A 14781-nucleotide genomic window follows, 5' to 3' on the forward strand; every position below is an offset into this window, starting at 1 on the left:
TTTTCATACACTTGCGCCTGGCATGGAAGCAGCACGAGAGAGGGACGGGTCTTTGTCACTTGGGGCTGTCACCCCGCCCCAGCAGACTGAACCCCTGTGTGGCCTCACCCTGTGCCACACCCCGGGGTGGAGCAGATGTTCCCTGAGGCGGGGGCCTGCTGCTCAGACCTGCCGCCCACAGCCCCTGGGTAAGCCCAGGACGGAGTTCGCCTGCAGGAGTTCGCCTGCAGTCCTGGCCGCTTCGAGGCCATGGAGGAAGCCACTGCGTGCCCACACCTGGCTCCACTCAGAGCCCATAACGGGCCTCACATCCACTCCCACTCCAGTCTTCCGTGGCCCCAGGAAGCTCACTTTGCCTCTCTGAGCCTCAGTTTCCACATCTGTAAAATGGGGACACAGATGATCCGGTGGTCCCCAGCCCACAGGGGGTTGGATGCTTTCCTACGAGCCTGGCACAGGGAAAGCACGTGGTCGCAGCACGTAGAGTTGCCATTTCTTTAGTCAACAGACATCTGTTGCTGAGCAGCAGCTGGGCACCAGGCAGGAGGCAGGAACTGGAGGAGACCAGAAGGGGACCCAATAAAATAATTAGCGAGTTGCACCAGATGCTGGGGACCCATAGAAGCTGTGGAGGAAAACAAAGCAGAGAAGGGAGATGGGAGTGACATTCAAGCAAAGATGGAAGGAGGGAGCCAGGGTGATGCCCGACAGGTGTGCCTGGTACAGCAGACCATAGGCGCAAAGGCCCTGGGGCTGCCCGTGCCTGATAGTGTCACAGAAGGCTCGAGATCTCCTCTTCCTTTTTCTTTCCCCAAATTGACAAGCACAAGTGTCGCCCGCCCACGAGTGGCAGAGAGCACACAGCATCTCTCCCCTTGACTGTGACCCAGCTGTGCCTCTTTAACCTTGAATGCATTTTTGGGTCTCACGTGTCACTGGGCGGTGATGGCAGCCAGCAAGCAACCCTTACTTCAGAAGAACGGCATGGGGTGGGGGGGCCTTAGGTGGTGCCTGCCTCACCTATTACTGCCAAAAGTGGTCATGAGGTTATTTTTAACCCCGGGGAGGAAGTATTTATTGTTCGAGGGCGCAGGAGAGCCGGGCAGCGGGTGGAATTCTTCTCGGGAAGCCGTGCTGTCGCTGCACCATGGTGAGTGGCTGGAGGATGCTGGGGTCGACAGGACCTGAGCCAAGAGGGAGAGGGTGGCTTTGAGGATCCGCCCGTGCGAAGGAACCCCTGTCAATGCCTGAGTCGGCCACAAATAACAGCAGCCCCAGAGACTCAGAAACAAAATGAGAGAGTTGGCTTTTTATGGCTTGTCTACTGACCTCTCGAGGAATCAATAACTCTCAGGGCTTGCAAAATGGGATCGAGCGCTTTTAAGGATCAAATTGTAATTCTTTTCTCTTGTTCAGGCAGCTGGGGAAAAGAATCTTTTTTTTCACCTTTTGAACTTGCAAATTTAAAACCTTTCCTCCTGTGTTGTCTGGGCAGTGTCCCCTCCCAGGCCCCAGCACAGGGACAGGGTGGGTCAGCGGTCAGGAGCACACACAGAGTCTGGAGTCAGACAGCCAGAGTTCAATTCAGACTCTGCATTTTTGAGGCTGTGTGACCTTGGGCGGGTGACCTAACCTCTCTGAGCCACAGTTGCTTCCCTGTGAAAGGGGCACAGCAATCATTGCATTCACTTGACGGCGTGGTTAGGAGAATTAATCCTGAATTGTTGGGGTCAGTGAAGTAGGCGGGGTGTGCGCTCTGCTCTGCACCGCCCATGTCCATTCGCTGAGCCCTCACTCCCGTGTGGGCCACAGGCGAGTTTTGGGGAGGTAGCGCAGATGGGTCGCAACCCCAGGAAAGGGTCCTCCGTCGCGGCTTCCACCCCGGCCTCCTCTGACCGCCACTGTCCCCCAGGCCCCCAAGAAAGCCAAGAAGAGGGCGGAGGGGGCCAACTCCAACGTGTTCTCCATGTTCGAGCAGACCCAGATCCAGGAGTTCAAGGAGGTAGGAGCGGGGTCCTGCGTGCCCGGCGAGGGCTCAGCCCCTGGCCACTTCCCAGCTCCCTGTATGCAGAGCCCTCCTGTCCTCCCTGTTCCCAGCCAGGACCTGGGACGGAGGTCTGTCTCCTCCAGAGTCTGCTCCGCGCCTGCGTGTGCCTTTTTTGTTGTTTTTGAGACAGGGTCTTACAGTGTAGCCCAGGCTGGCCTCAAACTCACAGTGATCCTCCTGCCTCAGCCTCCTGAGAGCTGGGACTACAGGCGTGCACCACCATGCCTGGTTTATATGTGAACCTTTTCAAGAAATTTTTTTTTTGGTACCTGAGATCGAACTCAGGACCTTGTGCTTTCAAGGCAGGAGCTGGAACCACTGAGCTAAATCCCCAGCCCAAGAAATTATTTTAATAACTTTTTCTGGTTATCAAACAAATATATTCCTTATTTAAAATGTAGGAAAATTCTTTAGCTACCCGCAATTCTATCAGCTGGTGTTGTCCAAGCCATTTTGGTTACATAGTTGTTAAACAGTTATACTCTCCTGGCCTCCTATGAGTGCCTACATTTTTTTTCTTTGAGCAGTTCAGCATCAACATTTTCTCTTGCTTATTTAAACAGCTTCCTATGGTTGGATGATACACAAGTCTTTGCTAATATCTCAGGCTATTTCCTTGGTAAAACCCTAATACCAGAACCTTGGGGTCAAAGAACCTGAAAGGAGGGAGGGAGCAGACCTGCTGTTGGAATTGCTTTCCAGAGCTCTGAGCCGTGTGAATCCCGGTTCCCTCTGCAGCCTTGGAGTCCACCTTTCCCCGCCTTTCCCTCCATACTGGGTCATTAGTTATTAAGTGGAAACTTTCTTTTCATTTTTCTTTTTTGCCATTTGGGAGGGAAAAGCAGCATGTTGAGAGCTGTAAAATGTAGTCTTTTTTTTAAATAACTGGGAATTGAACCCACGGCCTTCACACTGAACTACACCCCCTCCCAGGGTCTAAGTTGCCCAAGCTGGGCTTGAACTTGCAATCCTCCTGCCTCAGCCTCCCAGAGTTCTGGGATTCCAGTTGTGTACCCTGAGCCCAGCTTTGATCTTTGGCTCTTGACCTAACATCCTACGAGCTCCTTGGTGACCCCCAAACCCCACCCCATCCCCGGCCTTCTCAGGCCCTCCAGCTGTCACCGGGCTGATGCCAACCCTCCCTCCGCAGGCCTTCACCATCATGGACCAGAACCGTGATGGCTTCATTGACAAGAATGACCTGAGGGACACGTTTGCTGCTCTGGGTACGTCTCCTGCCCCACACCGGGCTGGAGCAGACAGCAGCAGAGCCACCCGCCACCGCTCGTGAAATGACACAGACTTGGGAAAGAAGAGCTCAGCCTCTTCACACCTTTCCTTTTGCTTTTGAGATGGTTTCTTCTGTGTGACTTGAGTGCCAAGGCAGCGCACAGTAGAAAACTTACAACACAGAGACAGGTAGAAAGGAGAAAACATTACCCGAAAGGCCACATCCCACCGCTGACATTTTGATCTCTTTCCTCCAAGTCTTTCTAGGCCTGTTTGGTTTGGGTTTTTCAAATAATTGAGATCTATTTTGGGTTCAGTTTAACATTTCAGCAGCATGAGCAGGACTGCGTGGAGATTTTTCAAAATGCACACATCCAATCTGTCACCACCCAGCATCACTAATTCCTGTCCTCAGAACTCAGGACCCCCATGAACAGCTGTGCAGGTTGGGCACTGCACAGTTCTACAGGGCACTGTTTGTGTTTGTAGCTCTTTTTTTTTTTTGATACTGGGGATCGAACTCGGGTCCTTGCACTTTTGAGACAGGCACCTCGGAACCACTAAGCTAAATCCCCGGCCCCTGTCACTTTTTATATTTAAAACATAAATCATCTTAAGAAAGGGCTGCTTTTTCATGTGTGTGGACCGCAAAGTTGCTCTGTAGGCTTGCGGCAGGAGAGAGAGCAGGTGTGTCAGAATCTCCACTGCTGTGGGCTACAGCAGGTGTAATTTGAAAAAGTTCCCCTGGGTGATTCAGATCTGTTTCCCACCTCCCACTGGGGAGCATTTACAATACTAACATTTTCCATTTGAGTCAAAAATGAGCCGGTGTGCAAATCCCAGCGCTTGGGAGGCTGAGGCAGGAGGACTGGTGTGAGTTCAAGGCCAGCCTAAAGTTCAGAAGGAGACCCTGGCTCAGAAGACCAAAAGACTAATAAATAAATGAAAATCTGTCTAGCAGGTTTCAGGTTCTAAGGACACCATTCTAAAGACGTTCACCCTACCCCGATGGGACAAAAACATCTCACTCCCCCACCAGACCTAGACCAGATCCCCAGGGAGGAGGCCAGACGGGCAGCCACTTCCCTCAGCTCTGAGGCCCCTGTGTCCCCCAGGGCGTGTGAATGTGAAGAATGAAGAAATTGATGAAATGCTCAAGGAGGCTCCTGGGCCAATTAACTTCACTGTGTTCCTGACCATGTTTGGGGAGAAGCTGAAGGGTAAGCACATGTGCGTGCCTGCCTGCGTGCCTGCGTCTGGAGGAGAGGAGCAGGGTGGGCGGAGCTGGTGGCTCTCTAGGTGCTGAGGACACAGGTACAGCTCCACTTTCCTGGGGTCACCAAGTCAGAATTTCTCATCTCTCTACATCTGGCTGCCCAAAACCAGTGTGGTGGCGCACGTCTGTGATCCCAGCACTGGGGAGGCTGAGACAGGAGGGTCACTGCGGAGTTCCAGGCCCTCCTGGGCTACATAGTGAGACCTGGTCTCCAAAAACCACAAACCCGCCTCACCTGACCTGGTATCAGCCCTCGTCTCTGGTGTCAGGCGGCCGCCAGCTCCCACTGGCCCAGGCTTCCCTGCTGCCAGCCCCACCCTCCCTTGCAGGCGCGGACCCCGAGGAGACCATCCTCAACGCGTTCAAGGTGTTCGACCCCGAAGGCAAAGGCGTGCTGAAGGCTGACTAGTGAGTGGGTTCTGGGGTGGAGGGACCCCGGCTTCCTCTCCGGCCCCTGACACGGCCCTGCTTTCCTCTCTGCAGCGTCCGGGAGATGCTGACCACGCAGGCAGAGAGGTTCTCCAAGGAGGAGGTAACTAACGGGGTCCTCTGGGTGCTCCCTGAAACCCAGCACCCAGGCTCGGGCCACAGGGGTCTGCACCACTCACCCCACACCAAGACTGGCTCCTCCTTAATCAGCCCTTGCCTCGCTTTCATTCCCTCCATCACCCCGTGAGGATCGGTATCACTGTCGTTTTGCAGATGGGGAAACAGAGGCCAGAGGAAGTAAAGTCACTTGCCAAAAATGACAATACTAAAATTCAAACCAGATCTGTCTTCCCAGGATCCATAGAGGCAATGGTGACAGCCTTCCTGTCTTGTGCCCCGAGGGGCTCCCCCATACTGTTGTGTAAGTTGAGCACTGCACAACTCTCCCAGCCACTGACCTCATAATAGGCACCATGCAGTAGTATTTGTTGCAGTCGTTTTTCAACAGGCAGCAGTAATGCGTGTGGAAGAAAGGCCACTTGTCAGTTTGCCAAAGGTCCTGTAAGAGCAAGCCGGGGTCCTAGCAACATTATTAATGAACCTTAATGAGTCCATTTAAAACAGCGCCCTTGTGGCCTCTCGGGCCTGTTTCCATCAGATTCCGCATTTTATTAAAGTTGTCAGCCAGGCGTGGTGGCTCACAACTGTCATCCCAGTAGTCTTGGAGGCTGAGGCAGGAGGATCACAGGTTCAAGCCCTGTTTGGGAGACGCTGTCTGCGGATAAAAAATGAGCCAGAATGCTGGGTCCCCACTACCGCGGCAGGAGGCGGGGCGAGGCCCGCAGCGCCCCCTGCCGGTTGTTTGCAGATGGACCAGATGTTCGCGGCCTTCCCGCCGGACGTGACCGGCAACCTGGACTACCGGAACCTGGTGCACATCATCACCCACGGCGAGGAGAAGGACTGAGCGGCCCCGCTGCAAACCCCGCCCGAGCGCGGCCCAATAAACAGGAGGTGCGAATCTGGCCTGGCGTCCTCCTGTCTGCCGACCGACGAGCCCTCGCTGAGGCGCCCACAGGCGGTCGGGGCCCTGCTGCCGGCCGGCGGGGTCCAGACCTGGCCTCTGGCTCACCTCATCTTGACCGAAGTCACAGCGGAAGCAGTCAGGCCTGTGGCGGGGCAGGATTCCCAGCATAGGAAACAGATGGGTGCGCGGGACTGAGTCCCTGGGCTTCAGGCGCAGCTGCATTCAGGAGCTCAGCGCGCCCGCCCGGGGGCCCCGCAGCTCCCTGTGGTGGCCGGGAGCTCCCCCCTGCTCCGGGCTCTCTCCTGGCCCTCAGCGACCCGGCAGACACGGGTGCGTCCCTCTGCCCGGCCGCACGCAGTTGGGAACTGGGCACCTGGGCTCAGGGCCGAGCTGGGGACTGGCAGCCTGGTCACGGGATTGACCACACAGGGCATGGCCGGGGTTTCGGGAGGAAACAAAGGGCCCGAGGCCGAAGGAGCCGGAAGGGGCATCCTAGGGCCCAGGAATCACACCGTGCCAGCCCCATCCGTCTGTGCTCCACTTCAGGGCCACCTGCTGGCCCCTGAGAGACACCAGGTCTGACACACGGTGCACACACGCATGCGCAGAGATACAGCCCCAGCCCCCGACGCCTGAGGCCCTGCTGTGAGCACCCGAGGGGCCCTGTGTGGCCCTGTAGTCTCAAGAGCAATACACTGACCGGGTGTGGTAGTGCACGTCTAGGATCTAGCACTCCGGGAGGCTGAGGCAGGAGGATCTCTGGGAGTCCAGCCTGGGCAACTCACCAACTTAGCAAGACCCTGTCTCAAAATTTGAAAAAAAAGGGGGCTGGGGGGTGCAGCTCAGTGCAAAAGCCATGAGTTCAATCCCTAGCATCCAGAAAGAAAAAAAAAAAACAACCATCAAGCAATACTTGGGGCACAATGCGGCCTCCACACTTTGCTCGTCCCTGCTTTGTCCAGTGGCCCAGCAAGGGGGCCCCGGGCTGGTCACCCTCTCGGGGTTCTTGGGGACAGCACTGGCCCACCCACTCCTCCAGCCTGTGGCAGCCCCGCCCTCCGCGCCCCACACCACCCCGAGAGCCCAGGTCCCGGCGCTCAGGGGCCCGGAAGTTACGGAAAAAAACATCTATTCTTTCCGGTTCCGGTACAAACGCGGCGGGGTTCAGAACGTCAGCTTCTTCTCCGGCCTCAGCTCGTCGCCCTTCTCAGGGAGGCTGTCCGGGCGCAGGTCCTTGTTCTGAGGCTCCCTGGCGAGGTAGGCGTCCAGCACCAGCTGCCGGAGGTTGCTGTGCTCCAGGGGGTGATCGACTGCGCCGAAGACAGGCTCGTGAGGGGCGTGCAAGTTTGCCCAGACTGACTGGGGACCCTCGAAGTGCTGGGAAAAGCTCTCAGGGCTCAAGGAGGGGCGGGTGGGCAGAGATGTACTTCCAGGGACGCCTAGACAACGGACTGCTTTTTCTCCCAGAGAAGAATGTGAGGAGACAGGGCTCTGATGTGCAGCTGTTCAAGATGTGCACTGCACAAAGACATCATTGCCCTTGTGAGGGTAGTATTGCCAACAGCTGTGCCCACCCATCATAGGAACTGGAAGGGCTGAGGACATTGTGCTAAGGTGGGGGGATACCTGACCAACTGCCAGTGATCAGCTGTCACTTTTTTAAAAAAAATTTGAGATGGTCTCACTAAATTGCTTAGGCTGAACTCTAACGTGCAGTCCTCCTGCCTCAGCCTCCCAGAGTGCTGGGATTACAGGTGAACTCCATAACACCTGGCAGCCGTGATTTTTAAAAATAGCTAGGAGAACAAAGCTTGGAGCTCTGTGACTGGGTCACCTCCCTGGGTCACAAGGAGGAAAGTCCCCTTGAGTGACGAGTGGGATACCAGGGGGCTCCCAAGCGGCTTCCCAGGGGCTCGTAGAGGGGACCGAGGCCTCTCTGGCCAGGCATGGGTGCCAGGACTCACCGTCCTCCAGCCTGTCCCTGAAGGGCTCAGGCCCGAACATGGGGGGCACAACCTTGATGGACTCAGGGGGCTTGAGGAGTGCAGAGCCACCCCAGAACGGGTTGACGAAGGGCTGTGGGCCCTCGGCCTCCTGCATGCGCCGGTATGCCTCCAGCAGCAGCAGGTCATTGGTCCGCTTCTCAATGATGGCTGCAAGACAGCACACAGCGCATGGCCACGGGGCACACCGCACAGTCACCCTTGCAGGGCAACATTTAGTTCTAGGTAGCCCCAAGGCCCTGACTTCTAAGTGCACAAAGCCCAGAGATGCACACAGGACACCCTAAGCTGCAGGGTCCCCGTGAGGTGGCTGAGGCTGAGGAACCCTGGGTTACCCTACAAATCAGGGACGGGGCCAGTGCAGCCTTATTAAACTGTTGTCTTTCCCCAGTCTGCTCTGCTCCGGCTTCTGAGCCTTTGCTTATGCTGTTCCTTTTGCCTGAAATGCTGTTCCCTACACTCCTGGAATGACCCTGACTAGTCTTCACCTCCAAGCTGTTGCTATTCTATGTGAAAATCAGGGGCCACAAGTACTGTACCTGCCACAGAGCCAGGCATAGTGGCACACGTCTGTGAGCCCAGCACTCAGGAGGCTGAGGCAGGAGGATTGCTGCAAGTTCGAGGCCAGCCTGGGTGCAGGTCAGTGCGCGGGGAGGGACTCACCGAGGTACTGGAGCAGGTTGGCATCGGTGATCTTCCCCGTTTCTCCCAGCTGCACCAGGATCCTGCTGGCATTGCAGTCGATCTTCTGAAACAGGCTCTCCACCGCGCTCTTGAGGCGCTCCAGGGTCTTGCCCATCTCCCTGGCTCTGTTCTCGTACTCATTTGCCTCCTCCGAGGTCTTCCTCAGTTTCTCCTGGGGACAGACGCCACCCTGCCATCAGCCTGTCCTCCTGGCTGCTGAAGCTGCAGACCCTGTGCCCTATGTCGCTGCAGGTTTTCAGCCCTCCAAGGGCACAGGGCCAATTGAATGGGTCCCATTGCCATTTTTTAAAAACTCAAGTAAGGGCTGCCTATGGTAGTACACGTCTGTGATCCCAGCACTCAAGGCTGAGGCAGGAGGATCTCTGTGAGTTTGAGACCAGCCTGGGATACACAGTGAGTTCAAGGCCTATCCAAATTAGATAGCGAGACCCTGTCTCAAAATAAATAAGTAATAAATATGAAAATGAAATAAAATACAAGAGAAAAGAAAGGAAGAGAAAATAGCATTGTGCATTAAGGGCCACAGGGGTAAATAGTTTCATGGAAGTTTCATTCCGTGCACATATGTGTATGTGTGCACACATGAAGCTGTGTGCTCGAGCTCTGGGATTGAACCCCGGGCCTTCACACTGAGCTGCATCCCAGCCCCTTTTTTCTCTTCTATTTTGAGACAGGCTCACACTAGGCCACTGAATTGCCCAGGCTGGGCTCACAACCCTCCTGCCACAGGCTCTGGGGGGGGGGGGGGCACGACACACACTCAGGCATGGAGCCGCAGGGCAGGAAGGCTCAGCTCTTTAATCCGCAGGGATTTAGCAACAAGGAGGTGGTGATCAGATGTTTTCTCACTGTGGTGATAAACAACAAGGATAAGAGCCTGTTTCCCAGCTCTCTGGGCTACTGCCCTGGGTGCGCAGGCGCGGTCTAACCTTCACAGCCCTTGGCTGCGGCGGGGCTCAAACCATTTTACAGATGAGGAAACTGAGGCTCAGAGTGGTGACGTCACTATTTGAAAGTCACCCAGCGAGGGTGTGACGTCCCAGGGAGGCCACCCGGTCCCCAGAGGGCAGGGTGGGACGGGTGGCATTCAACGCAGCAGAGAGTCCGAGTCACCAGGGCCAGAGGGACCTGTGAGGACTCGGGGTAAACCCCGGGGGTCCCCTGGGAAAGAGCCTGGACTCCGGGAGGCCCCCAGGGAGCACGTGGGACCCGCTTGGGAATGGCGTCCTCAGACCCGAGTCTGCAGCGCCCACCCCGGGTCTCCCTCCGCAGGTGGCTCCTTTGGCCACGTGTGCGCTGCCACCCCCTGGTGGCCAGCAGCAGTGGCGCTGCCATCCGGTCCACCGGGCTCAGAATAGGAACCACCGGTCTTGGGTGGGAACTGGAAATGACCCAGGGCCACAGTCCCTGGCCAGGACCTGCCGGCTTGGAACAGGACTCTGTGGCCAGACGCTCAAAGCTCATATTTTTGTTAGGACCCCCTTATCTCTTAATGACAAAACCCTGACTCTTAAGTGGCACTGTGACCAGCGAAAAATCCTATTTCCAACCTCTCCTGGAATAGGGATGGCCGATAAGATGTTAATACAGAAGTGTTGGTTTAGACTTCAGGCAAAGAACTTTTAAGCTTTTTTTTCTCCCCCACTTTCTTCCTGCCTAGAATGGATATGATAGCTAGATCTGTGACAACTTCATTGCAACCACATGGCACCCTTGGAATGTAAGCCACACATTAAAGATAGCAAAACAAAAAGCTAGAAGGAGCCAAGGCCATGGTCTGCCCTTTTCTGGTTTTACTTAATTGTATTCAGCTGCTAATAAAGTGGCCAAAGCAAGATAGTTACAGTACTTTGTTAAATTAAATCTACAGGCCAGAAGTGGTGGCGTACACCTGTGATCCCAGGACTGGGAGCCTGAGGCAGGAGGATGGAAAGTCTGAGCCCAGCTTGGTCAATTTAGTGAGACCCTGTCTCAACAAATGAAAACAGTTGTGGCGTGGTGGCGCATGCCCGTAATCCCAGCCATCGGGAGGCTGAGACCAGAGGTTCACAAGTTTCAGGCCAGCCTGGGCAATTTAGCAAGACCCTCTCTCAAAACAGGGCTGGGGACGGGGCTCCGTGGGCCAGCACTCTCCTGGCAGGTAGGAGACCCTACACTCAATGCCCATTAGTGAGAGAAAAAAAGAGCCCCCGACAGGCCTGACCGACGGACGGACAGATGGACCTACAGACTGGACGGCCCTCCGGGCTTACCTCCAGCTGCCTCAGTGCCGAGCGGCTGTCCTCGTGCGACGATTTCTGCTGCGACCGCAGGAGGGCGATCTCATCCTGCAGGGAGAGGAGTGCGTGAGGTGCGGGGCCGACGCTGCGGGAGCGGCCACACGGGGGCGCTGCCACGGAGGTGCGAGGTCTGGTTTTCTTTCACAGGAATGACTTTAAACCGAAATTGCCACTTTATCTGTTTCCTATTATCTGTCTTTTATTTTGATCTTTAAATTATTTATGATTTGGGTTTCATAGGAGAAATCGTGAACTATTTAAGCTTGTGTGTCTGATTTATTTCACTTAACATTAGGGTCAATGTGCATCCATTTTCCTACAAATGACTCAAGTTTATTCTTCTTTACAGCAGAGTAATACTCCTTTGTGTGTAAATACCACATTTTATTTATCCAGTCATCCATCGATGAACGTATAGGCCGCTTCCAAGATTTAGCTATTATGAGTTATGCTGCTATAAACATGGCTATTCATGTATCACTGTAATGTGATCTCTTTAACTCTTTCAGGAAGAAGCGTAGATGAGAGTGTAATTTTTATTTGTTTTTTGAGAGAGGGTCTCGCTTTGTAGTCCAGCCCAGGCTGGTCTTGAACTCACAGTGTACTGCAGGCTGCCTTCAAACTCATGGCAATCCTTCTGCCTCAGCCTCTCAAATGCTGGGATTGCAGGAGTGCACTACCATGCCCGGCTGAGAATGTGCATTTCTAACCTGGTGCTAGGTGCTTCGCTTCGGCTGCAGAGCTGGGCTTTGAGAACCACTGGGGCTTGAGCAGGGTGTCCAAACTTTTTGAGTAATTCTACCCCCAGGACCTTGTTCCCAACGCAACAGAACAAGAGGACCAAGGTGGACCCTCCAGGCCGTCTGCTCGGGGCCAATCCAAGTGCTTACTGCAGGGTGCTTGGTTAAATCGCTGCTGGTCCGTCAACACACGGGACAAATCTCAAACAGAAACACAGCTAAATGCAGATTCCTGGCCCCTCGAAGAGAATCTAGGGCTGCGGATATGAGCTGGGCCCCGAGGATCTGCATTTCACGAAGCATCTTGTGATTCTGCGGTGGGGCACCGGGGTCCCGGAACCCCTAGATGGCGCTGGGCATTATCTATGGTAAACCCTTGCGGGGGGAGGGGGGTGCTAAACAGACGAACAGTGCAATCCTGTACATAAACGGGCACCCAGGGGTGTGTGTGTGTGTGTGTGTGTGTGTGTGTGTGTGTGTTTGTGAAATTAAACCTCCCTATTGGAAATCCATGTTTTCCAGACGCATCCAGCTGGCACTTGGCAGCTCTGTGCCCCAAACTGCACAGTTCTGTGGCCAAAAAAAATGGCCTGGGAAGCTGCTGTTCTGGTCCACACATCATTCTACAGACGGGGAAACTGAGGCCCAGGAAGGGCGAGACTGGCCCGTCTTACACATGCACGCTCATGCTAAAGCTGGGGATCAGCTGCGCAGCTGAGAGACAAGGTCCTCGTGGGAAGATTAAGGTCGCCTCTGCTCAGGAACACCGAGCATCCAGCTGGCGTCCGTTCACTCCTCAGCAGGAGCTGGTCTTCATCATCCCACTGGGACCTGCGAGGTGCTCCCTCCTGAAGAACGCGAGTCCAGGGCCCTGCAAAGCCTTCCCCGCAATACCATGGATCCCCACCAGAGGGCAGTAGCGGTGCGCCTACGTTTGTCATACTCAAAGCCCAGCCCGTGGCCCTCCCGCCACTGAATCAGAACCAGAACCAGCTGATTCCGATGGATGGCGAGGGAGAGCCTGGACTTTTATAGGAACTCAGCTCCCCGGGAGAATGTATGCCAAAGTTGTCAGATCCGATTTTCCAAGAGAAACCATAAATTCGGATTCTCATGTAGAATACAGTGATCTGTAAATGCTGGCCGTGAATAAATTAATAAATTGGAGGGTTTGGAGGGTGACAAGACCAAGCAGATTAACGTGGAGAGGCGTGTCGCCAGTTTGGCCTCCCATTGCCTGGGCCCCACGGGACCCCAGCCCTCTAGGTAGGGTGAAAGGCCTGGGTATCCCTTCCTATCCCCCGCCCCAGTAACCCTCTCACCCAGGACAGCTCTCTGTCTTATATACCAGGTTCCTCATAATATGGGCTTAAACGAAAATGCTCTGTAGCTTTTTGACACAAGTTTGGAAACTCCTCTAGTCCAACTATGTCATCCTACAGGTGGGGACACTGAGGCTGAGAGGGGGCAGGCAAACGTGTGTCCCCCTAACCCTGGAAGACAGGCAGTGGCTAAGAGGAGAGAGCATGTTGGGAGCAATGCTACATAATTCTAGGGAAAAATCATTTGGTTAGCCTAGTTCTCCTGCCTACAGCCCAGCTACAGAATAACTCCAGTTTGGCCTCCGGTCACAACTGAGACTTCAGTGATCCAGTGATGCTGTGATTCTCCAGGACAAGAAACATCCTGGGAGAACAAACATCTGCTCAGTTCTTCATTGTTCTTGGACTGTTAACATCTTGTTTACCCAAGATGTACTGAGCTCTCTGCAAGCCTTTTGTTACACCTTGTTTATCCCAATGTGAACTACTGAACTCTCTGCAAGTCATTTGTTACGTTTGTTTCTCCCAATGTACTGACTAAAATGTGCAGTAAACTGGGGGCTTTTGTCTTTGCTGCCCAGAGCAGCACTCATCAGACCCAAAGCTCAGCTTCTTCTCAGTGTCATTTTTCTACCTTTCCTGTAATTCGCTGTGTGCTGCCGTGGCTCGCAGGAGACCAGGACTCACTGCAGAGGTTCTGGCAACGTCCCCTTCCCCTGTTCCCTACAAGAGCACCCTCAAGGTGAATGGGGAGGTCAAGGTCAATTCTGTTTAGAACCCATTCGCTTGGTGCCCCTCTGGATGCCAGGCCTGTCCTATGTATGATCCCTCCAGGAAGGGTCAAGAGCAGCCCCTCCCCTGGCCACCCCACATGGAGCTGGACAGTTGCCACTTGCCTCTGAGCCACCTACCACCCTTCTATGCCTCGCATCAGCAGCCTAGGCAGTGCCTAGGATTTCCTTGTTGCCTGGTTCCTCTTAGACTCAACCAATGGGAGGTATCTTTGGCATTGGCTTCCTGTCGGGCCTAGCCAATGGGAGGTCAAAACTGGCAACACATTTCCCCTTGTGTTTCCAGAAAGTGTTTCCTTCTTCATCCTCTCTGGAGCAGACTGGGCCTGTACTCGCCCTGCATAATTTACTTAAATGATCCCTTTAAGAAACTCGCCTCAGTTTACCCCTTTGTGCCATCTGCGTCTATGAAAACTCAGAACTACCTTTCTTCCTGCCAGTCTCACCTGGATTATTATGGTCTGTTAATACCTATTGTTATCTGTTAACAATATTCTGTAAATCAGCCAATATTAGTTAGTTTACTAGGCCTGTATTTGCTGGCATTACCTCCCTGAGTAATAATATCCACTAAATCGCAAGTTTGCTCTGCTCATTAAAATTGTATTTTCCTAATACTCATTACAATTAATCCATCACTGGGAAAGGTTAGTGTTCTCACCTATATTCCAGCTGCAGGCTGCACATGGCCAGCACACACGCCTCACATTTGGGGACAGTGACTTATGTGACAGAGAGCAGCTCCTCTTGTCACATAAACAGAACACAAGGCAGAAGGAAGGAGTAACGAATTCCCAAAGGAGGTGACATTTGCAGGATCATCAGAGCAGGATGTCATCAGAAGGGGTGAGGAGAGGGAGAGGGAACAGCAGGAGGAAATTGTGTTTGTTTAGGTTCTGGGAAGGAAGTAGCCCAAAGAGACAATTAAGTTT

At 54.2% G+C, this 14781-nt stretch overlaps 2 protein-coding genes across 4 annotated transcripts in view; one reads left to right on the forward strand and one right to left on the reverse strand.

Moving 5' to 3' along the window:
• The first annotated feature begins 996 nt into the window (after positions 1–996).
• On the forward strand, positions 997–6007 carry Myl2 (myosin light chain 2). Of its 3 annotated transcripts, XM_004843807.4 has the most exons (7): positions 997–1150; positions 1913–2002; positions 3198–3273; positions 4393–4497; positions 4883–4961; positions 5037–5085; positions 5851–6007. In XM_004843807.4, the coding sequence occupies exons 1-7, from the start codon at positions 1148–1150 to the stop codon at positions 5947–5949; spliced, it is 501 nt and encodes a 166-aa protein (XP_004843864.1). In that variant the 5' UTR covers positions 997–1147; the 3' UTR covers positions 5950–6007. The 3 variants fall into 3 exon arrangements, with proteins under 3 accessions (XP_004843864.1, XP_087054679.1, XP_004843865.1); XM_004843808.2 differs by lacking the exon at positions 1913–2002 and having other exon boundaries at positions 1033–1150; XM_087198553.1 differs by lacking the exons at positions 1913–2002; positions 3198–3273 and having other exon boundaries at positions 1027–1150.
• The window catches only part of Ccdc63 (coiled-coil domain containing 63), a 34230-nt gene continuing 25300 nt past the window's right edge, over positions 5852–14781 (reverse strand). The window contains exons 9-12 of the mRNA XM_021257486.2: positions 10970–11044; positions 8676–8868; positions 7974–8162; positions 5852–7319 (exon numbers count right to left, since the gene is read on the reverse strand). Coding sequence (XP_021113145.2) covers positions 7174–7319; positions 7974–8162; positions 8676–8868; positions 10970–11044 — 603 coding nt within the window. The 3' untranslated portion in view covers positions 5852–7173. The remainder of the gene's footprint in view (positions 7320–7973; positions 8163–8675; positions 8869–10969; positions 11045–14781) is intronic.

This window comes from Heterocephalus glaber, unplaced genomic scaffold (assembly GCF_053883595.1).
Source record: "Heterocephalus glaber isolate CG9 unplaced genomic scaffold, H.glaber_assembly_v1.0 deba00001687, whole genome shotgun sequence".
NCBI lineage: Eukaryota > Metazoa > Chordata > Mammalia > Rodentia > Bathyergidae > Heterocephalus > Heterocephalus glaber.

Coding starts and splice junctions, on each gene's coding strand:
- Myl2 (XM_004843807.4), top strand. Junction 3,274..4,392: donor GGACACGTTTGCTGCTCTGG/GTACGTCTCCTG, acceptor TGTGTCCCCCAG/GGCGTGTGAATGTGAAGAAT. Junction 4,498..4,882: donor GTTTGGGGAGAAGCTGAAGG/GTAAGCACATGT, acceptor CCTCCCTTGCAG/GCGCGGACCCCGAGGAGACC.